The sequence below is a fragment of the Schistocerca serialis genome, chromosome 2 (assembly GCF_023864345.2).
Source record: "Schistocerca serialis cubense isolate TAMUIC-IGC-003099 chromosome 2, iqSchSeri2.2, whole genome shotgun sequence".
Taxonomy (NCBI): Eukaryota; Metazoa; Arthropoda; class Insecta; order Orthoptera; family Acrididae; genus Schistocerca; species Schistocerca serialis.
The window spans coordinates 142209578-142233295 of record NC_064639.1 but is presented as its reverse complement, the minus strand read 5'-3'; the positions used below and the strand labels follow the sequence as shown (position 1 = coordinate 142233295).

General features: G+C 38.8%; 1 protein-coding gene across 2 annotated transcripts in view; it reads left to right on the top strand.

Moving 5' to 3' along the window:
* The first annotated feature begins 4624 nt into the window (after window positions 1-4624).
* LOC126455466 (oocyte zinc finger protein XlCOF19-like) overlaps window positions 4625-23718 on the top strand; it is a 35259-nt gene continuing 16165 nt past the window's right edge. For both annotated transcript variants that reach the window (XM_050091219.1, XM_050091218.1), the window contains exons 1-2: window positions 4625-4740; window positions 14683-14732. In XM_050091219.1, coding sequence (XP_049947176.1) covers window positions 4684-4740; window positions 14683-14732 — 107 coding nt within the window. In that variant the 5' untranslated portion in view covers window positions 4625-4683. The remainder of the gene's footprint in view (window positions 4741-14682; window positions 14733-23718) is intronic.

The following is a 23718-nucleotide window of genomic DNA, read 5'->3' as shown; positions in this document are numbered from 1 at the left end:
TTATGGGGTCTACGTGGACGGCCGCTGTGTCTTGTGGACTCCAACCGACAATTCTGGGTACCATGAAATGCTGTGTATCTTCTTTTGTATGAGACAGGTGAGGTCATGGTGGTCTTACACAACTGCTGTGGGAACCACATTCTGGAGTTCATCATATCTCTTTCGTCTGTCTGTCTGTCTCTTTCTCTCCCCCTCCCTCCCTCTCTCTCTCTCTCTCTCTCTCTCTCTCTCTCTCTCTTCCTCCCTCTCTCTCTCTCTCCTTTACCTCAATGCACTGGCACCACTTGATGAAGATGAATTCTTCTGTTGATGAGACATAGAATGGCCTGATATGTGTCTCCTTTGACTGGCTGACAGCATTTGATGAATTCTTCTGTTTTTATGACATACTTTACCAGAACATCCCGATATACAACATGTCTTCTTCGACTGGTTGGCACCGCTTAATGAATTCTGTTATTGTGACATTCTTTACCAGAACAGCCTGTTATATGTCTTCTTCGACTCCTTTCAACAAGTGTGATATTTTGTCGGCTTCTGTTACATTCGGATTCGCAATTTTGGAAAAATCCAAAACATTCTGTATATGTAGACTGTATTGTTTCGCTTTGGCATTGGGCTTTGTTCTCTGTTCTTCAATTACAAAGGGTGAACAGCCCCTGACTGAATTTCACATCCAGATCTTTCCCTTGGATTGATTAGCTGAGGAATTCCTAAGGGCTTTTTACCTCTGATGTGTGGTTAACTGACATTTAACTGTAACAAATCCTGCCACGAGTGACATTCGTGTTAAGTCTTCGATGTACCATTGCCTTGAAACGGCATACTCTCATAACATTCAAGATACAATACAGAAACAACAGCAGAAAGCGAGCGACGTCACGTAATCTGACCCAAATGCAGTTAAATGCTATTGGTTGTTCTTGTTTTGATAAGTGAAACTAACGAGTTAAAATTTAAAATTGTTGGGTGAAAATCGAAACGAAACCCCACAATGGTGGCAATACTAACTGGTCATTACTAGTAGCTTCTGGCAACGCAACCTAGGTTTGTTGACATGCCACTTGAGTGTTGCCTCATTCTCTGTTTCTGTATCGTAACACGGTCCTTCCTCTTCTTATAATTTAGAATTGTGTGAGTCTCAAGGTAACTAAGCACCAGTGTTGCCAACTTAGGGGTTTTCGCCCTAAATTTAGGGCGAATCAGCTGAGGAAATAATTTAGAGGCGTAAGTGCTACAGGAGGAAATGTAGGGGTATGGGTTCACATCTCAGTATGTCAGACAGAAACTACTGCCTTTTTTTTTATGAAACACTAAACTGTGGCTTATTAGAAATTAGCTTTTTCTTCAATGTACTTTCAGAATGAATTCATGAATACATTGCGCTATATCCAAAGTTTTAAAGGAAGGTTTATTGCTGAAAATAAATACTAATTACTGCTCTCTGTGTGTTTAACGCATGATATAAAGGGATTGTTATTCATAATTAGCAATGCCCTCCCTAACTGCTTTTTAGATTGGTTGACATGGTTCACCTGGTCAAGAAAGTAGAGCCTTTTGCAGATGTTTGTATTCTACACCTAAAGCTAGTAAAAAGGATCTGTTATGTCATAGCCGTGCGGTTAAAGGCGCTTCAGTTTGGAACCGCGTGACCGCTACGGTCGCAGGTTCGAATCCTGCCTCGGGCATGGTTGTGTGTGATGTACTTAGGTTAGTTAGGTTTAATTAGTTCTAAGTTCTAGGCGACTGATGACCTCAGAAGTTAAGTCGCATAGTGCTCAGAGCCATTTGAACCATTTGTTATGTCATACAAAAAGTAATAGAACAAAGAGAAATGTAAAATGGAAAAATGGCAATATCATGCCAAAATATAAAGCTTCTAAAAATCAATGACAATATTAAAGGGCCAAAATTAAAAGCTGCTTTTAATGTTGCCCAACATTCCTCCAGTAATATTGTAAATCATCAAAGCAAACAAGTGCCAATGTTAGGACTCTCCCCTTCTTTCCAGGGTCTAAAACTGCATCGCACTAAATGTACTATGATAATTAAAAATGTAATCAAGCCTCATGTTCAATCCTAGTAATAGTAAATTGTCTGTATTCTTTCATTATTGGTGAAAGCACAGATGTAACGACTTAAAAGCATCTTTGTGTTTGCTTAGGCATCTTTCTGTTGTGAAGAAATGCATTATAACTATCTCACTTTGTTTCCATGTCACGAGTGGCCTACCAGGACCATCCGACCGCCGTGTAATCCTCAAGTGAGAATGTGGATAGGAGAGGCATGTGGTCAGCACACTGCTCTCCAGTCGTTATGGTGGTTTTCTTTGACCGGAGCCGCTACTATTCGGTCGAGTAGTTTCTCAATTGGCATCATGAGGCTGAGTGCACCCAGAAAAATGACAACAGTGCATGACAGCCCAGATGGTCACCCATCCAAGTGCCAGCCACGACCGACAGTGCTTAACTCCGTTGATCGGACAGGAACCGGTGTATCCACTGTGGCAAGGTCATTGCACCATTATAACTACAGTTTATTGCATTCTGCAATTAGCTGCTTGTGACATACCATTTACAATATTCTTAGTTCAAAACTGGACACTCACACCATCCACTCCAATTCCCATCAAATTTTCCAATTTAAAATAAGTGAAAAATTTGACAGTAATTGGAGTAGTGGTGTAAGTGAAATGATGGGAGTCTACAGTTATGCAACTGCTCTTCTGAAAGAAACAGTTCATGATGTAATTGATGTGAAGTGCGTTAGTTACTCTCGTCATCTTTGTGCAGAGAAGGATGCAGCAGACTTCCCATGACAATTGGGATATTTTGTCAGAGAAACATACAGTTGGTTTTCCTACAGTCCTAAGACACTGGACCAGTACAAACAGTTGTATAAAACTGTGAATGATAATTGCAATCCAACAAAAAATTCAGGAACTCCCAGTGGGGCGAATTGAAGTTTTTATTTTATCTTGTTAAAAGCGACGATAAACGCTACATTTCTGAACAATTTTACAAGATAATGGATTGCTTAGCATACAAAACCCTATTAATGTGTCTCAGAAGTGAATTAAAATGCATAAGCAGAATTAATTTGCTTGTTCAAAGTGAGAGTGTATAGGTTGAGGAAGTCTTGAAAGACATCTCTGTTTGTTGTTACCACTGTTAGAAAAACTAATGGATGACAAACTCACAAATTTTCATGTTGCAACAAGTTCTTAAGACAGAAAAACATTCCAATATCCATAAGAGGCAAGTTGTTTCTACTAGAATGTCATAGGGAGTTTCAAAAGCGATTGCCAAAAAATATGGCAGTTTTGTAAAATGTAATTAGACTTCACCCTTCCACTGCACCTTCCCAGCTGAGACCAGATACTCATCCACTTGTCTCCAGCTTTAGAAGAACAAATATAACTCATAAAACAGATGACATTTCATAATGGAACGCCCTGACAAATAAACAGTGGGAAAACATTTTAGATGCTGTAGATTCTGGACAGAGGTTTTGTAAGATCAACTGGCAATGCCCGATTTTGGAACATTACCAGCTTTGTAGCTGGGTTACTAACACTGCCCATATCAAATGTTTCATTTGAATGTACATTTTCAATATTTTTCGCATAAAAAATAAACTCGGAAATAGGTTCTGCATATTGTTAGTAAATACTTTGCTAACTACCTGGGATAATTTAAAATGGAAAAGCATCTGCTGTCCTGAACCATCCTAAAAAATTCAGAATAAGTTCAACATATCCATGAATGACCACAAACAGAATTACGGTATACAAAGAAGTAGTTCTGGAAGACCTCGGAGACTTCTAGAGACTACCAACTTCCTTTGTGAGTCAAGTAAAGAGAAACTGCTAAGTAAGAAGTTCAAAATATTAAATCGCTGTTGAGTGAATAATGCATGACCGGAATTTGCTACGTACTCTTGGAATAGTGCAAGCAGTACTCTAAAACACCTCAGATTTCTCGGGCAGAATGCAGCCACGCAGTTCTCTTGATATGTTCAGCACAGTCTAATATATTATAATTCTTTACTGAAATTTACGAATAACTAATGTCGTTATCAGAGTATCGCTTGTTACGGCTCCAACATGTTCATACTATTAGAGAGCTAATGAGTTAGAAATTGCACTTTGGATGTATGTCCTACTCAACTGCGTTAAATTCCATACTTCCCGCAGAAAAACCACCACCATTTAATACTGGGAACTTCAAAATTTGCGAGTGGAATTTTGCTTCTTCTATTTGATGTTTATCTAAAACACAACACAAACATTGTGGAAGATGCTAATAAACATTGTAAATTGCTTTAGAGAGAACGTAGTGCGCCTGAAAGTTCTTTGAAATGATTTAAACACTAAGTCAGAAAGTGTCATTTTCTGAAAGAACTGCGGTTCACAGGTCCGCCATATAAAATGTAACAGGTTATTTAAATGGTTCAGAACATATCTCCCCCCCCCCCCACACGCACACACAAACAAATAGAAATTTAGTGTTATAGGCATTTAGTTTGAAAAACTATTTATGGGATATTATTTCCTATATAGGGGAAATTGTGTTTCAGACTTGGCAGCACTGCTACACACTGTTGTGAATCTAGACAGTGGACTCTCTAGAGTCAACATAAACAAGTACGCGGGAAGGCATGTAGTATTGAGAACAGGCAAATATGAAGAAAAAACGACATTGTGAGCCTGGTAACCACGAAAAGTCACATTTTTCAGAGGTAGATAGAAAGTTGAACTGTCAGTTTATTATAGATGCTATTTCCGCATATATCTCCGTTTTATCCTTTTCAGTCAACTGGAGACTTACGACTACTACGTACTTAATACGTGGCAACGAATGCCCCACTGTCATAAACTAAAACTAAGTGATAAAGTTCCATCTCTGAATATGCAGTTTTTGGTTAATACAACTGCTGTTATTAAGTTACTTCGTGTAATTCTCGTAGTATTTTTTTCATATGTACACAATATTCATCTCAGTACTCGGGAGTGTTCTCAGTTACTACACACAGTTTTTCATAATCTGCACATCCATAAAGAAAATTAAATGAAATATACAGTGAATATTGGCAATGGCGGTTTCCTGAAATTAGAATAGATAGCAAATGCAAGAGTTCCCACGTCGTTATAGTGACCTGTTTTATTATAGGCCTATGGAATCAAGTATGCAAACAGCGAAGCAAGACGGATTAGTCTAGCCCAAAAGCCATTTTCATTGCTTCGCAAATTCACTGCCAAGTACTCCCCTTCCAACCTATATATATATATATCAATACAATGCTGTGGACTGCAAATATCTATATTAATACAATGTTACACGTACAACTAGTACACTTTAATAAACAAATAATTGCCATAAATTGTTTATTAATTCTGTTTCTGTTTCATTCTGATAGGTATTCATTTACAGAGTAGAAACTATGGTCCATCAGAAATGACTTCAGCTTTTTTTTGAACAATCTGTCTTACTTTACCAACTTGATGTTAGGAAGGTGGTAATACAATTGTGTGCCTCTATGAAGAACACTCTTCTGGCAGGCTGATGTTCTGGCATATGGGACATGAATATTATTGCCATTTATTGTTTTGTAATTGTGCACAGAGCTGTTCAGCTGATAGGCATTGGATTTTCTTAAATATTCTCTTACAAAGACTATTGTTTCAAATATATATATAGGAATGGTAGGTTCAGTATCTTTAAAGTAGGAAAAAGAGAGCGACATGAACCTTGCCTCTTTATGTTGCAGATGATTCTGATAGCTTGTTTCTAGGTTTTGAAAACAGATTAACTAAAAGGCGCATTTCCCCAAAATATTATTCCATATCAGATTGCTGACTGGAAATGTGCATGATATGCCTGTATTACTATTTCTCTCTTACAGCTTGTGCTTAGTATCCATAGCAGGTAACAGATTGATGATAGCTTGATTGTAAGAGCTTTAATGTGTGTATTCCACTTGAGATCACTAGGCAGATATATTCGTAGGAACTTAACATCTTCAACTACGGTAATTTTACAATTTTGTTGTTTATTTTCAGTTCATGTTAATTTTGTTGTTTATTGTGGGATAGGCCCTATATGAAAGTTCATGGCCACTGTTTTACCAGTGTTAATTATAAGTTTATTTTTTTTTCAAACCAGTGTGTTAGCTCGAGCAATGATGCATCTGTAGTTAATTGATGCTCTTTTTGGCCCGACCCTGTTATCAAAATACTGGTAGCATCTGCAAATAAGGTTTTCTGTTTTGCATTGACAGTGTCATTCAGGTGGGTCGACAGAAGCGTCCGATCCCACGCGCCGGCTTTGACCCGTGACGTAAGGGTGTTGTCGTGTGTGATGTCATGACGGCGCGGAGTTTGGTTTGAGTGTGGCTGTCTCCAGTTCTGTTTTATCTTATTTTATTTACTTTTCTGATCTGTTCGTTCTATCTCGTGAGATTTTTTTTTTTTTTTAATTTAAAACACTTGTTACTTATTTTAATTATCTGTTTCCTCCAATTTATGTTTTAGTTTATTATATTTATCTTTCTGATCTGTTCGTTCTATCCCGTGAGATTTTTTTTTTTAAAAGACAAAAAACACTAATCAGCTACTGAAGCATCTTTATATTCTATGGGTTGCAGGGGTTACGACCCCTGGGGAGGTGGGTGGATATTCATGCATGGCTGTCTTCACTTACACATTGTAGCTACGCAAGGCGTCTAAATTTATTTACATGTAGTTTGCCCCCCACCCAAAACACCCCATTTCCCGCACTTGTCCCGTTAGTGTCATTAGGCTTCTTGTGGAAAGTGTGTGTGTGTTTGTTTTTGTTTCCGCCATATTTGTGACGTCATGGGTCAAAGCAGACGGGCGGGATCGGACGCTTCCGTATTTCCATTCAGGTCATCGATATACAAAAGAAAGAGGATAGGACCTAATGTTGATCCTTGTGGCACACCATATTTGATGGTAGTTTTATCTAATGTGTATGTTGTTGCTCTTGAAATGTTTTCAGTTATTGTGTCTTGTTTGAGAACAACTTTTTGTTGCTGGCTAGTAAGATATGATCTAATCCATTCATATGGGTTAACTCTAATTCCCTTTCTTTCCAACTTACATAGTAGGATGTCATGATCTAAAATGTCAAATGCTTTGGATAGGTCCAAGAATATTCCAGTAGCTATTTCCTTTTCATCTACAGCTTTTAGAATGGAGTGCATAGTTTCACAAGACTGCTGTGGTTGTGGATCTAGATTACCTGAAGCCATGCTGATGATTTGACAGCAATGAGTTTTTGTTAACAAACAGTAGCAACATATTATAAAAGAGCTCCTCAAAGATCTTTGAGAAGCCACTAAACTGTGCTACAGGTCTGTAAATGTTAACATTGTCTGTAGCACCCTTTTTGTGCAAAGGGCTTACTTTTGTAATCTTTAGAATATTTGGAAAGGTACGTGTGGAAAAGGAGTGATTAACAATATGCTTCAGAGGTTCTACAATATGATATCTTGTTTGGTTTATAATGCAATCTGGAATCTCATCAAAACCACATGAAAGTTTCTGTAGTGAGCTCATTTACAGTATGAGCTCACTCTGTATGACCTGCTTGAGAAACATCGACCCCATGGGAGGTTTACAGTTCTCAATGTAGTGCATATTAGTATTCTGAAAGTTGCTTTGGATAAGATCATTTGCAGCTTTGCCAAAGTACTCATTGAAGATATTATCTACAGGGGTAGTATCAGATACTTGTTTGTTTTCCAGCTTTAAGTTAATATTTTTTGCCAAGCTGGTTTTGTGTGTGTTTCAGATCTGATGATGTTTCATGCTGCCTGTGTTTTGTTTTTTTATTTGCGTATATATTCATCATTTCCCCTTTTCTTTGCCTGTTTAATAACTTTGTGGTAGATCTTACTATATTCTTTGATATAATTTTGCATTTCTAATGATATATTATTTTGTTTTTTATACGAATGTAGAAATCTTTTCCTTGCACTAGAGATTTTTATGCCCTTAGTAATCCAACTTCTGTTTCTGGTTGGTTTTAATTCGCATTGTTTTAGTGGGAAGACTATGTCAAAATAGTAATTATATGGTCCATGAAATTTATCAAACATTCTATTTACATGTGTTTCATTGAAAACTTCATCCCATGGTTCTCAGCTTAATATGTTGCAAAAGTTTGCTATATTGCCGTCACTGAAATCCCTGCACTCAGTTATTTTGATGGGAGATATTTTCTCTGAACATAATTCCAGTGATAACAACACAGCATCATGATCACTGTATCCCATCTTAACTGCTTCACTAATGTATGGAGAAAAGGTTTCTTGAATAAAAATTTGGTCTGGTGCAGTTTTAATATGCTTAGTGATTCTTGTTGGTGTATTTACTGTGGGGATTAAGTTTAAACTCTTTGTGATATATAGTAATTCATCTTTGTAGTTTGAGGGTTTCAAAAAGTCTATGTTGAAGTCTCCACAAATTATTTTCTTTTTCTTTGGTTCTGCAGTATTTAACATCATTTCAAATTTACACAGGAATTCTTCTATGTCAGTATCAGGGTATCTGTATATAGTTGTAATAACTAGTTGAATGTGAGTAAGTTCAATAGCTGCTGTTTCAAAGACTGTTTCTTTATTCAGTTCAGGATATGTCTGGATAGCTTTATACCTTAAATTCTGCTTTGCAAAGATAGCTATCCCTCCATGTTTATAATAAGACCTGCAAAATGAAATGACTAGGGAAAAACCAGGGATCTTTAGTGTTTCTATTTGGGGTTCTTCTAGCCAGTGTTCTGTTATGCAGATAAAATCAACATTTAGGTCGGAACACAGTATTATTTCTAGTTCTTGCAATTTGTTAGTCAGAGACTGAACATTATGATACATTATATGAAATGGCAGAAGGTTGGATTTAATTTGCTTTCTGTAGCTACTGCTTTTAGTCATTTCTGATTAACCACTCACGTCACATAAAGTCCTGACCCTGCTTATCTTGTGTTATTCTTCTTTGCTCTGTTTTCTATAGTGAGGGGGGTAAGGAAATGTAACATAAACCAAAAAAGGGTGACTAGACTGAATTATTGGTTGCAGTTTACTATAGTTTTGAAGATGGTTGCAAGTGTCTTCTGCGTGGCTGGCTTTCTACACTGTATTTTTTTAATCTTTCGTAGTGGAGTTATTCTAATTTAACCCTTTCATGGATAAAATTCACTTTTTACAGATTTTTAAAATATTAAGGCGATAAGTTTCTTTTCAGCCCCATTATTATATTTTCACCACCAAAATGTTTTTTAAGTTCTCAATTTTTTCACAACAGGAAGTGGGACACACATGTCCCATGAACCAACGCAAGATACCTTTTCTGCTGACTGACTGATTTTGTAATTTTATTTTTTTAGCCATAAACAGGATTTTGCAGAGAAAAAAATAACTACAAATTATACATGCATGTAATCTTTTTATTTGTGTAGAGCCACTGTAAAAATATTCATTATATTTCAGTTTTCATGATACATGATCAATACTTACAAAACTTTACATGCCATGAAACTTGGAAAAACATGGTGTGGCACAGAGTGGTACACCACAAGCAGTGCAAACAACTTTTGTTCTCTTCTGTACATGTTTGCCTATGTTCACGAGCCGGACATCATCTGGCACACTAGAGACTCCTCTCTTTGCTGCGAAGAAAGTGGGCATTGATCCCCTCTTTTTCCTAGATGAATACCCATTAATCAATTGTCTTGCTAATCTTTACAAATAATGTCTGCTGGGACACATGTGTCCCACTAATTTTATTTTGATTATAAGATAGTACACCTCCCCCCATGAACCATGGACCTTGCCGTTGGTGGGGAGGCTTGCGTGCCTCAGCGATACAGATAGCCGTACCGTACGTACAACCACAACGGAGGGGTATCTGTTGAGAGGCCAGACAAACGTGTGGTTCCTGAAGAGGGGCAGCAGCCTTTTCAGTAGTTGCAAGGGCAACAGTCTGGATGATTGACTGATCTGGCCTTGTAACAATAACCAAATCGGCCTTGCTGTGCTGGTACTGCGAACGGCTGAAAGCAAGGGGAAACTACGGCCGTAATTTTTCCCGAGGGCATGCAGCTTTACTGTATGATTAAATGATGATGGCGTCCTCTTGGGTAAAATATTCCGGAGGTAAAATAGTCCCCCATTCAGATCTCCGGGCGGGGACTACTCAAGAGGATGTCGTTATCAGGAGAAAGAAAACTGGCGTTCTACAGATCGGAGGGTGGAATGTCAGGTCCCTTAATCGGGCAGGTAGGTTAGAAAATTTGAAAAGGGAAATGGATAGGTTAAAGTTAGATATAGTGGGAATTAGTGAAGTTCGGTGGCAGGAGGAACAAGACTTCTGGTCAGGTGACTACAGGGTTATAAACACAAAGTCAAATAGGGGAATGCAGGAGTAGGTTTAATAATGAATAGGAAAATAGGTACGCGGGTAAGCTACTACAAACAGCTTAGTGAACGCATTATTGTGGCCAAGATAGATACGAAGCCCACACCTACTACAGTAGTACAAGTTTATATGCCAACTAGCTCTGCAGATGACCAAGAAATTGAAGAAATGTATGATGAAATAAAAGAAATTATTCAGATAGTGAAGGGAGACGAAAATTTAATAGTCATGGGTGACTGGAATTCGATTGTAGGAAAAGGGAGGGAAGAAAACGTAGTAGGTGAATATGGATTGGGGCTAAGAAATGAAAGAGGAAGCCGCCTGGTAGAATTTTGCACAGAGCATAACTTAATCATAGCTAACACTTGGTTTAAGAATCATGATAGAAGGTTGTATACATGGAAGAACCCTGGAGATACTAAAAGGTATCAGATAGATTATATAATGGTAAGACAGAGATTTAGGAACCAGGTTTTAAATTGTAAGACATTTCCAGGGGCAGATGTGGACTCTGACCACAATCTATTGGTTACGACCTGTAGATCAAAACTGAAGAAACTGCAAAAAGGTGGGAATTTAAGGAGATGGGACCTGGATAAACTGAAAGAACCGGAGGTTGTACAGAGTTTCAGGGAGAGCATAAGGGAACAATTGACAGGAATAGGGGAAAGAAATACAGTAGAAGAAGAATGGGTAGCTTGGAGGGATGAAGTAGTGAAGGCAGCAGAGGATATAGTAGGTAAAAAGACGAGGGCTAGTAGAAATCCTTGGGTAACAGAAGAAATATTGAATTTAATTGATGAAAGGAGAAAATATAAAAATGCAGTAATTGAAGCAGGCAAAAAGGAATACAAACGTCTCAAAAATGAGATCGACAGGAAGTGCAAAATGGCTAAGCAGGGATGGCTAGAGGACAAATGTAAGGATGTAGAGGCTTATCTCACTAGGGGTAAGATAGATACTGCCTACAGGAAAATTAAAGAGACCTTTGGAGATACGAGAACCACTTGTATGAACATAAAGAGCTCAGATGGAAACCCAGTTCTAAGCAAAGGAGGGAAAGCAGAAAGGTGGAAGGAGTATATAGAGGGTCTATACAAGGGCGATGTCTTGAGGACAATATTATGGAAATGGAAGAGGATGTAGATGAAGATGAAATGGGAGATATGATACTGCGTGAAGAGTTTGACAGAGCACTGAAAGACCTGAGTCGAAACACGGCCCCGGGAGTAGAGAACATTCCATTGGAACTACTGACGGCCTTGGGAGAGCCAGTCCTGACAAAACTCTACCATCTGGTGAGCAAGATGTATGAAACAGGCGAAATACTCTCAGACTTCAAGAAGAATATAATAATTCCAATCCCAAAGAAAGCAGGTGTTGACAGATGTGAGAATTACCGAACAATCAGTTTAATAAGCCACAGCTGCAAAATACTAACACGAATTCTTTACAGACGAATGGAAAAACTAGTAGAAGCCGACCTCGGGGAAGATCAGTTTGGATTCCGTAGAAATACTGGAACACGTGAGGCAATACTGACCTTACGACTTATCTTAGAAGAAAGACTAAGGAAAGGGAAACCTATGTTTCTAGCATTTGTTGACTTAGAGAAAGCTTTTGACAATGTTGACTGGAATACTCTCTTTCAAATTCTAAAGGTGGCTGGGATAAAATACAGGGAGCAAAAGGCTATTTACAATTTGTACAGAAACCAGATGGCAGTTATACGAGTCGAGGGGCATGAAAAGGAAGCAGTGGTTGGGAAGGGAGTGAGACAGGGTTGTAGCCTCTCCCCGATGTTATTCAATCTGTATATTGAGCAAGCAGTAAAGGAAACAAAAGAAAAATTCGGAGTAGGTATTAAAATCCATGGAGAAGAAATAAAAACTTTGAGGTTCGCCGATGACATTGTAATTCTGTCAGAGACAGCAAAGGACTTGGAAGAGCAGTTGAACGGAATGGATGGTGTCTTGAAGGAAGGATATAAGATGAACATCAACAAAAGCAAAACAAGGATAATGGAATGTAGTCAAATTAAGTCGGGTGATGTTGAGGGTATTAGATTAGGAAATGAGACACTTAAAGTAGTAAAGGAGTTTTGCTATTTGTGGAGCAAAATAACTGATGATGGTCGAAGTAGAGAGGATATAAAATGTAGACTGGCAATGGCAAGGAAAGCGTTTCTGAAGAAGAGAAATTTGTTAACATCGAGTATAGATTTAAGTGTCAGGAAGTCATTTCTGAAAGTATTTGTATGGAGTGTAGCCATGTATGGAAGTGAAACATGGACAATAACCAGCTTGGACAAGAAGAGAATAGAAGCTTTCGAAATGTGGTGCTACAGAAGAATGCTGAAGATTAGATGGGTAGATCACATAACTAATGAGGAGGTACTGAATAGGATTGGGGAGAAGAGGAGTTTGTGGCACAACTTGACCAGAAGAAGGGATTGGTTGGTAGGACATGTTCTGAGGCATCATGGGATCACCAATTTAGTATTGGAGGGCAGCGTGGAGGGTAAAAATCTTAGGAGGAGACCAAGAGATGAATACACTAAGCAGATTCAGAAGGATGTAGGTTGCAGTAGGTACTGGGAGATGAAGAAGCTTGCACAGGATAGAGTAGCATGGAGAGCTGCATCAAACCAGTCTCAGGACTGAAGACCACAACAACAACAAGATAGTACAGTCGCTGAGAAGTACATTCCGCACTGTATTTGTACTAAAAAATGATTATTAAGTTAATAATAAGATGAATTACTTACTTCAGACATCTCTGGAAAGTGAGAAATGATGAACACTGAAGAATGACACAAATAAGTGGCATTACAGCGGCCATATATACACGCCAGTCAACAAAAGTAGTCACCGCTTCTCTATTGCCTTTGCAGTGCAGTCCCAATTTTTTTTCTTAGGTTCAGTACAGTCATCCCTAGATAGCAGCACCGTGCAGAGTTGGGTAACATATATCCCGACACTTGAACTGGTGCTCAAAGCTAGTGGGACATATATGACCCATCAACCACAAAAGGGTTAAGATTGTATGACATAAAATGCAGACACACAAATCACAGGTGGAACTATGAGTGCAGGAACTTGGCGACAGGTGGAGGATAGTTGCTCAGCCCATAGTAACAATAAAATATACAATTAAGGCATCATGCTTTTAGGAAACTGTAGTGATGTCAACATAAATATGTTTTGTTCTGCATTTTGCAATTAATTAATCTGTGTAACTGAAAACTAAATTTACCTTATTTTCTTAAGCCACTCAATACCACTATCTGATTACAAACTCAAACATTTGATAAAGAATAGTGAAATTTGAAATGAACTGGGCATCAAAAGTATACTTAAGAAAATCAAGTACAGAAAGAAATGACATAAACACATTCCGATGAACGAATAGCCTACCAAAATTAATATGCAGATATTCTCCTCAAGGGAAGAAAAATGCTGGGCATCCCAAGACAAGGTAGAAAAATTAGGATAGGCAATGATGCCTGAACCAGAACTGACTATGATAATGGTCTTATCTTGCCCCAGTCTCCAATAGCAACAGCTTTTCCTTCTTTTTGTTGGAGGTCAGGCCTAGACAGATGGATTTAATTGTAACAGTATACACTATAGACCTGCTGTCAGATATTTATCACTTAGAAATGTATTATATGGTATGTTTTACTGAGACTGTTGCAATATATAGTCTCTAGCAAGATTAGACACAATCCATATTTGCATCTTTCCATGAGAAAAGTGAAGGTTTTGTTACATCCGTAATGCTTTATATTCCATTGTTTAGTGGCAGATTAACATAGCTCATGTCAACCCTTTTCTGCATTTAGTGTCATATTCCATTCTGTTTTTTATTTTCATGTTAATACTTTGGTGTAAATTGTACAAATGTTATGTCTGTAACCATGCATGGTTCAATTGTGTGTTGCCCTCCCTGGTTGAAATTCAGATTTTACAGCATGCTGGAATTTCATTTTGTATCAGAGAATCCCTCATTATATATTTTGATACTAAAAATTTTGGAGAAATCTTACTGAGGTGTTGACCTAATTCATCTCCTCTCTCTCTGCACACAACTTTCACCATTCTGCACACTTTTAGGATACTTGTGTTTGTGTATTTTTTGTGTCCATGTAATAACTATATTTGTAGTTATATTTCCATGATTTATTGGTTGTGGTATTGTTATTAAAAATGTCCCATATTGATACCTCGTTCTCTCCTTCTCAGAAGCTTGCAAGGAAAAGGAAGAGGACTTCAAATGATATCACATTGCGGAGGTAAAGTATAAGTATCTGATTTTCTCTCTCTCTGACACACACACACACACACACACACACACACACACACATTGTCTTAACAAAGCCTTGTCAAGGTCACATCACATAATAATTCTTAATTTGATTGTGTTTATTATGCTGTAATAATTTCTGAAATAACTGAACAGTATGAAAATAATGTTCTTGTGGAGTCAGTATTTCCTTGATTATTAAAATAAAATTGAACATAGTCAGCAAGGTGTGCCACAAGATGGCTAAAGGGAGAAGCACCTTTGTGTGAATGAGCCTCGCTGCTGCTTACTTGACTACTCTTACTGCAAGTAGGGCTGTTCGTTTATACATTGATAGTCCATTTTTCAGCACTTATGTAGTTTAGGGGGTACATGCGCTAATCACGAGAAAAGTACCTATTTTTGAATGAAACACGTATTTCTGAAGATATAAGCATATATAAGCATATATATGCATGGAATGCTAAAAAAATTTTTATTTCAAAAATTGTGTCTTAGTCACCCTCAAAAAATTAATTGTGTGTTAGTCACCCTCAAAAAATTTTTTTTATCAAAAATAATGTAGGCCCTATTGCATATGTATGCACGAAATTTCAAAAACAATTTTTTTTTTTTGCAAAAAAGATGGAATTAATAACAAAATTTTCTCAAAAAATCATATTTGTTTATTTTGCACAGATATTCAATAAAGCTCGCATCACAGATTAGACAAAAACAGCTACCTCTAGTTAATTTGCAGCATTAGGATAGATTTTTCGAACATGCTCAATGAAATTGTGGACTGGATTTTCCCCAAAATGGTGACGCCAGAGAAATTCCGCCAGGTAGTTATTCAGCATAGCACGGTGAGTTCCGAAATGCCTTTTATTTTTTTCTTTAGCTTTTTGCCAGACTGACTCCACGTGATTTGTGGTTGTGTTTGTAAAGGGATTGACAAAATAAAGCAAATGATTAACAGTCAGATGATTGTAGCCCAAGTTACCCACGGTGTTGTAAGCTTGCCACAAATCAGAAACTACTGTGGTTCCAGGCAAAACATATTGTTGCAAAATTGGCAGCAAATGGGTAGCATCACGTCATGGCACAGCAACCATAAAGCTTTGCTTTTTCTCAACATAATAACCACCAAAGACCCATTGCTCCTGCACCGTATGATCTTGAAAATAAGTACTTTTTTGTATTCTGTGCATATATATGCTTATATCTTCAGAAATACGTGTTTCCTTGAAAAATAGGTGCTTTTCTCGTGATCAGTGCATGTACGCCCTAAACTGCATAAGTGCCCGTTTTTCTGTTATTGTGTCTTGATGCTGAATTCTTCATACAAACCTTTCTTCATTGCAGCCAACAATATGTCGCTGTGAACTACAAAAAAACTTAACCATCTCTTCAACTGACTTTTTTGCAAAAATAAACATTTGTAGTTGTTCCCTCAGTCCAAGATACACACATTCTACATGACATGCCATGGCCACAAAAGTGTTGTGTATGGGTGTCTATATGGTTTTTTTTGTGTGTGTGTGTGTGTGTGTGTGTGTGTGTGTGTGTGTGTGTGTGTGTACTATTGCTAGAAAAGAACTCTTGCTTGACAGCTAGTGTGAATGCTATTTCTTTGCTCTGTCCATTGATCACCAAAGGTGAATGGTTGCCTTTCCCTTGCTTTAGGTATTGCTCCATCCAGGACTTTCCATTAATTTTTTGTTATAAATTTATTGTTGCGCATAAGTTAAAGCATCCAGTCAAACTTTCGTGTGTCGAATTATGTTAGTGGTTTCTGAGTGAACTGGAATCAGGATTTTTGGGCCATCAGTTTACATTTTTTCAGATGAAGTCTGTTTCAGCCTGTCAGTATATGTGAACTCTCAGAACATGCACCACTACACATCAGAAAATCCCATCAGTACAGGGTGAGACAGAAAGGACGGACGTTTTCAGAATGGCTATTATTCAGGCTCATGCGGTCGGAGTGGGGGGGGTAATGTGGTAATGTGATCGGTAGCTCCTGCCATTTTGTTTAGTCAAGGTCACGGAGCCGTGGACTGTGCAACATCGTGTGTTTAGCTACAATAGTTTTGTGTGCGATAGTGAGTCTATTGTTGCAGTGCAGCGTGAGTCTCGTCGCCATTTCAGTCTCACTAGACATGATAGTGTTCCCACTCATAACACCATTTTGCGTTTGGTAGAATCATTTCGAACACGAGGAACAGTTATGAACAAAAAACCACCAGGAGCTCCTTGCTCAGTTCAGACCCAAGAAAATGTGGAAAGAGTTCATCAAGCCATACTCCATAGTGGTAGTCAATCTGCTAGAAGACACTCAGCTGAGCTGCACCTCAGTAATCGCTCGGTAAGGCGTATTTTGCATACTAACCTAAAATTTCATCCGTACAAAATGGCCATTGTGCAAAAATTAAACCCAAGAGATTATGAACAGCAGCTAAATTTTTCCTGAGAAATGGAGGCCATATTTCAGTAAAATGACAACATTATTTTGCTTATGAGTGATGAAGCATGGAATGGTAAATCAGCAGAACTGTCATTATTGGGCCAGTTAAAACCCAAAACTACTGCATGAGAAACGATTACATAGTCCCAAGGTGACTATTTGGTGTGCTATAACAGGTACAGATGTTATTGGTCCATACTTTTTCCAAGACGAGAACGGGAACGCTGTAACCATAACCTCTGAACGATATAGAGAGATGATCACTGAATTCTTTCTACCTGAATTAAGAAGAAAACGTATTCCTATCTGGCGAGTGTGGTTTCAGCAGGATGGAGCTACAGCTCACATGGCAGGATTGACTATGGAAGCAATTAAGACTGTTTTTCATGGTAGAGTTTTTCCCCAGTTCGGGGACATTCATTGGCCTCCTCGTTCCTCTGACCTATCCATGTGTGACTACCTTTTATGTGGTTACCTCAAATCGTGTGTACGTGCATAAACCATGTACACTTGAAGAATTGAAGGAAGCTGTTTGTGTGTAAATGGTCCAAATAGGCAGAGGCATGTTGCAGAGAGTTGAAGCCAACTTACAAGAGCGCCTTCAGAAGTGCAACACTGAAAACGGCCATCACCTGGGAGATGTTGTTTTCAAGCATTAATTTTGTTAAATATCCGCATTATTTGAATGTTATTCTGTAATTTAAAAAATTTTTGAAGGAATCCTAACAATATACAGGGTGATTCAAAAAGAATACCACAACTTTAGGAATTTAAAACTCTGCAACGACAAAAGGCAGAGCTAAGCACTATCTGTCGGCGAATTAAGGGAGCTATAAAGTTTCATTTAGTTGTACATTTGTTCGCTTGAGGCGCTGTTGACTAGGCGTCAGCGTCAGTTGATGCTAAGATGGCGACCGCTCAACAGAAAGCTTTTTGTGTTATTGAGTACGGCAGAAGTGAATCGACGACAGTTGTTCAGTGTGCATTTCGAACGAAGTATGGTGTTAAACCTCCTGATAGGTGGTGTATTAAACGTTGGTATAAACAGTTTACAGAGAATGGGTGTTTGTGCAAAGGGAAAAGTTCTGGACGGCCGAGAACGAGTGATGAAAACGTAGCACGCATCCAGCAAGCATTTGTTTGCAGCCCAGGAAAATCGACTCGCAGAGCTAGCAGAGAGCTGCAAATTCCACAATCAACTGTATGGAGAGTCCTACGAAAAAGGTTAGTTATGAAACCTGAACTACCCGAGGCGATGGATCGGCCGCCAGGCAGCCCGTGACAGAGCACTTCATCACTGGCCTCCAAGAAGCCCAGATCTTACCCCCTGCGATTTTTTCTTATGGGGGTATGTTAAGGATATGGTGTTTCGGCCACCTCTCCCAGCCACCATTGATGATTTGAAACGAGAAATAACAGCAGCTATCCAAACTGTTACGCCTGATATGCTACAGAGAGTGTGGAATGAGTTGGAGTATCGGGTTGATATTGTTCGTGTGTCTGGAGGGGGCCACATTGAACATCTCTGAACTTGTTTTTGAGTGAAAAAAAACCTTTTTAAATACTCTTTGTAATGATGTATAACAGAAGGTTATATTATGTTTCTTTCATTAAATACACATTTTTGAAGTTGTGGTATTATTTTTGAATCACCCTGTATTATTCATTTGAAAACTGTTCATCCTTTATGCCTCACCCTGTATTTAGCTAATCCATTGCATAATCTGAAGATCAGTGTGGGGTCTCAAAATATTGCAGTACTTCCTTTCTTTCCTATGCTGCAATTTCTCATTTCTTTTCTTCTTTCTCTTACTCTCTTTCTCATGGTGGCAATCTTTGGTGTCGATTAATTTTCTTTACATTGTGTTTTTCTGAAATACGATTTGCTCCCCTTTTGGGTTTGGCCTAGATTTTCCTACTTTTTTGTGTACTGTGAACCGAATGGGGAAGAATACCTTAAAGAGCACATACTGCAGGCAGTGTTAAAGATCGTCTGACACTACATTCTTCCACGTGCTTCAAAGCCAATGCGGTAACCAATTCAACGTGATGGGGTCATTATGCACCCTTTCAGTTGAGACCCCTAACAATGCAGTGATCACATTGCTGATGTCTGAGCTACTAGCTACTCATGCATGCCAAGGAGTTGATACTTATCTTCCTGTGGCATCAGGACGTGACCATAATGCCAGATGGGCTTTGCCGTGGGTAGGTGGCACCCGTGAGAGCCCTTGATCAGAGTAGATAAGTGTCGGGGCAGATGTTTCACACATAAAATATATCAAATTGCAGTAAAATAGTGTCAGTTTTTATTTAACCATCTCATTACACAGTTATAGACATTATAGTGCAGGTGCTTGTAACCGCACTGCTTTTCTCTGCCCTGGCTACCCCATGAGAGGAGGGACAAGCTAGACATCTGGGAGCAAAACAGTTTATCCAGTATTTTATGTGTACTCAAACTGGCAGGTATACCTCTGCTGTCACAGACCATTATTTTCTATGGAACAAACTGATTCAGTGATTACTTCCTCACAAAGGTAGCAAACACTGCATCTCGTGATAAACTGTTAAGTACAGGTGCATTGTATTGATGTGAGCAAACACTGCATGCACCAGAAGCAGACAGTAGTTTCAAAAATACAATCCCTAAGAAGACTCCAGAATTCATCGGATTATGTCAGAATATTAGAATCCTGTACCAACTTAATAAGATTTACCCTTAGCTGTCTTTGTAATAAATCAATGACACATGGCATATTGCTTTACAGACTTTGATATGTGTAGACCCATCCATCTAGAAAATTAGAGATAGGCAAACTGTCTCTAGTTACAAGCCTAGTTCACTCCTTCCAATCTTTTCGAAAGGGTTTAAGAAAGTAACTAATGGAAGAATTGTGTCTCTTTTAACTGAGCAGAACTTCTCACTGCATCTCAATTTGGTTCTTGCAGAGCTAAACAAGGAAAATTATTCTGTTGATATATTCAAGCAGTGGAAAATCCAGGATATTATGAAAAGGAAAGTTGCTACTCATCATGTAGCGGAGATGCTGAGTTGCCGCCCACCGAAACTACACAGTATACTTGGCCATCCTTACACAACCCCTGCTCCCAATCCCTTACCTCATCGCTCATACCCATATAATAGACCTAGATGCAAGACCTGTCCCATACATCCTCCCACCACCACCTACTCCAATCCGTTCACTAACTCCATTTACCCCATAAAAGGCAGGTCTACTTGTGAAACCAGTCATGTAATCTACAACGTAAGCTGCAACCACTGTGCTGCATTCTATGTACGCATGACAACCAACAAGCTGTCAGTCCGCATGAATGGCCACCGACAAACTGTGCCCAAGAAACAAGTGGACCATCCTGTTGCTGAACACACTGCCAAACATGATATTCTTCATTTCAATGACTGCTTCACAGCCTGTACCATATGGATCCTTCCCACCAACACCAGCTTTTCTGAATTGTGCAGGTGGGAACTTTTCCTGCCATACATCATATATTCCTGTAACCCTCCTGGCCTCAACCTTTGTTAGTCGCTGTCCTCACCCTTCCAGCCCCTCCGCACTCCAACGTCCTCCCTATTCCCACCATGCACTGGTGCTGCTGCTCGCAGTGTGGTTTCATTTGCCTGAGACTGCAGTTGTGTGTGAGTTGCATTTGCGCGTGCGCATGGGTGTGTGTGTGTGTGTGTGTGTGTGTGTGTGTGTGTGTGTGTGTGTGTTTGTTTGTTTGTTGTCTGTTGTTGATGAAGGCCTTAACGGTGGAAAGCTTTAATTGTGAGAGTCTTTTTATTGTGCCTATCTGCTACTCAGCATCTGTTGATATATTGTGTGACCATGTCTAAACCTTGGAGTAGGCTGTTCCAGTACAGCCGCATGGGGCTTGCACAGCTAGTAGCCGTTATCTGCTAGGTAGCAGATTGCATGCAGATGTGCAAATCACTTGGCCACCACTGCCCACAGGTGCAAGCCCATGGCAGTACACTCACTCACACTACAACCCGGATGCCTGACTGCCTGCACTTCACCTGTTTGACAACCACTGACCCCAAGCACTTGGCTTCCCACTGGCAGGCCCTCAAGCTGGACCAGCCTATCTTAGAGTGTGTGGATAACAAAATTCTATTTAGCAAAGTAGTAGCATGTCATTAATGATACCCCATTTTCAGGGAAGTACTCTTACATTCATGACAGAAAGCAGAGGATTTCATCAACTGACTGCCTCTAGACAGAAAACTACCATCAGAATGCATGAATGTAACCTTTGGAGTGCTGCAAGGATCTTTAGTGGGCGCACTCATGTTTATAATCATAAACGATCTTTCAGTGACATGACAGAACACTTCTATGTACGCGACAGTCACACTAAGGTTTTCCTGAGATCCAGGAAATATTTATTTTATTATAAATCCAGTCACGGGCCACAAATGTTTATTAATCAAGTTATTAATTTGTCAGTGATGACCATCTTCAGACATAAAATTGTGCATCCTGAGCGTGCTTAACATACATACATTAAAATAAAACAATGGAAAATGCAGGATGGAATGTAACAATATTATGAAAAGGAAAGTTTCTACTCACCATATAGCGGAGATGCTGAATCACAGATAGGCACAACAAAAAGACTGTCACAAATAAAGCTTTCAGACATTACAGCCTTTGTCAGCAATAGACGACAGACACACGCTGTGTGTGTCTGTCTCCTTTTCGTAATATTGTTAATATATGAAAATATTTTCATGTTAAACAAATACAGCTACATGATTGCTCTGATATTCATAATAAAGTGACTGGCAGAGGTTTCAATGAATCACCTTCAAGCTGTCTCTATCGTTCCACTCTTGAACGGCATGCAGGAAAAATGAGCACTTAAATTTTTCTGTGCGGGCCCTGATTTCTCTTATTTTATTGTGATGATCATTTCTCCCTATGTAGATGGGTGCCAGCAGAATGTCTTTGCAATCGGAGGAGAAAACTGATGATTGAAATTTCATGAGAAGATCCCGTCGCAACGAAAAACGCCTTTGTTTTGATTGCCACTCCAATTCACGTATCATGTCTGTGACACTATCTCCCCTATTTCGCGATAATACAAAACGAGCTGCCCTTCTTTGTACTTTTACGATGTCATCCATCAGTCCCACCTGATGCGGATCCCACAATCCACAGTGATACTCCAGAATAGGGCGGACAAGTGTGGTGTAAGCAGTCTCTTTAGTAGACTTGATGCACCTTCTAAGTGTTCTGCCAATGAATTGCAGTCTTTGGTTTGCTCTACCCACAATATTATCTATGTGATCGTTCCAATTTAGGTTATCTGTAATTGTAATCCCGAAGTATTTAGTTGAATTTACAGCCTTCAGATTTGTGTGACTTATCACGTAATCAAAATTTTGCTGATTTCTTTTAGTACTCATGTGAATAACTTCACACTTTTCCTTATTCAGGGTCAACTGCCACTTTTCATACCATACAGATATCTTATGTAAATCATTTTGCAAGTAGTTTTGATCACCTGATGACTTTACAAGACGGTAAATTACAGCATCATCTGCAAACAATCTAAGGCAGCTACTCAGATTGTCTCATATGTCGTTAATATAGATCAGGAACAATAGAGGGCCTGTAACACTTCCTTGGGGAACGCCGGATATTACTTCTGTTTTACTCGATGACTTTCCATCTATTACTACGAACTGTGACCTTTCTGACAGGAAATTATGAATCCAGTTGCACAACTGTGGCGATACTCTGTAGGCACGCAGTTTGGTTAGAAGATGCTTGTGAGGAACAGTGCTGAAAGCCTTCTGGAAATCTAAAAATATAGAATCAATTTGACATCCCCTGTCAACAGTACTTATTACTTCATGAGTATAAAGAGCTAGTTGTGTTTCACAAGAATGATATTTTCTGAAACCGTGCTGACTATGTGTCAATAAATACAGAGTTAGAAATCATTTTAATCAAATTTGAGACCATTTCTATACCTGAGTTGATGCACTGTATATTACTGTGAGCTGGTTTGTGAGCTGAACTGATTTCAACCAAATTTGATACACCTATCACTTACTGTCTGGAAAAAAATGCTGTGAGGGTAAGAACCACCTACGTATCACAGGGATGGGGTTGAAAAAGCAGTGTAGTGGATCATGTGTGAATAATCATACTTTAGTCATTCAGTATTTGAGAAAGAGAGCACTTAGTGGCTTGCAACAAACTTTACACTTAATTTAAAACCTTCATGAAACTTTCTCTAATTGACTCCCACAAAGTCATGAAAGTAAAAAAGTTTATAGCTTACTACAAATTTGCTGTTCGTGCAGGAAAATTGCCACATGGAGCATAAAATGTTAGTTCATTACTTCTTTACTTCCAACTGTATTTACAACACATTTTGCAGACAGTTCACGTATAGCAGTGAATATACCAGCAAAATTATGTCGTTGTATGACACATAGGTCAGACGATATGATGTCAAATACTGAGATGTGTGAAAAACTGTGGCATTA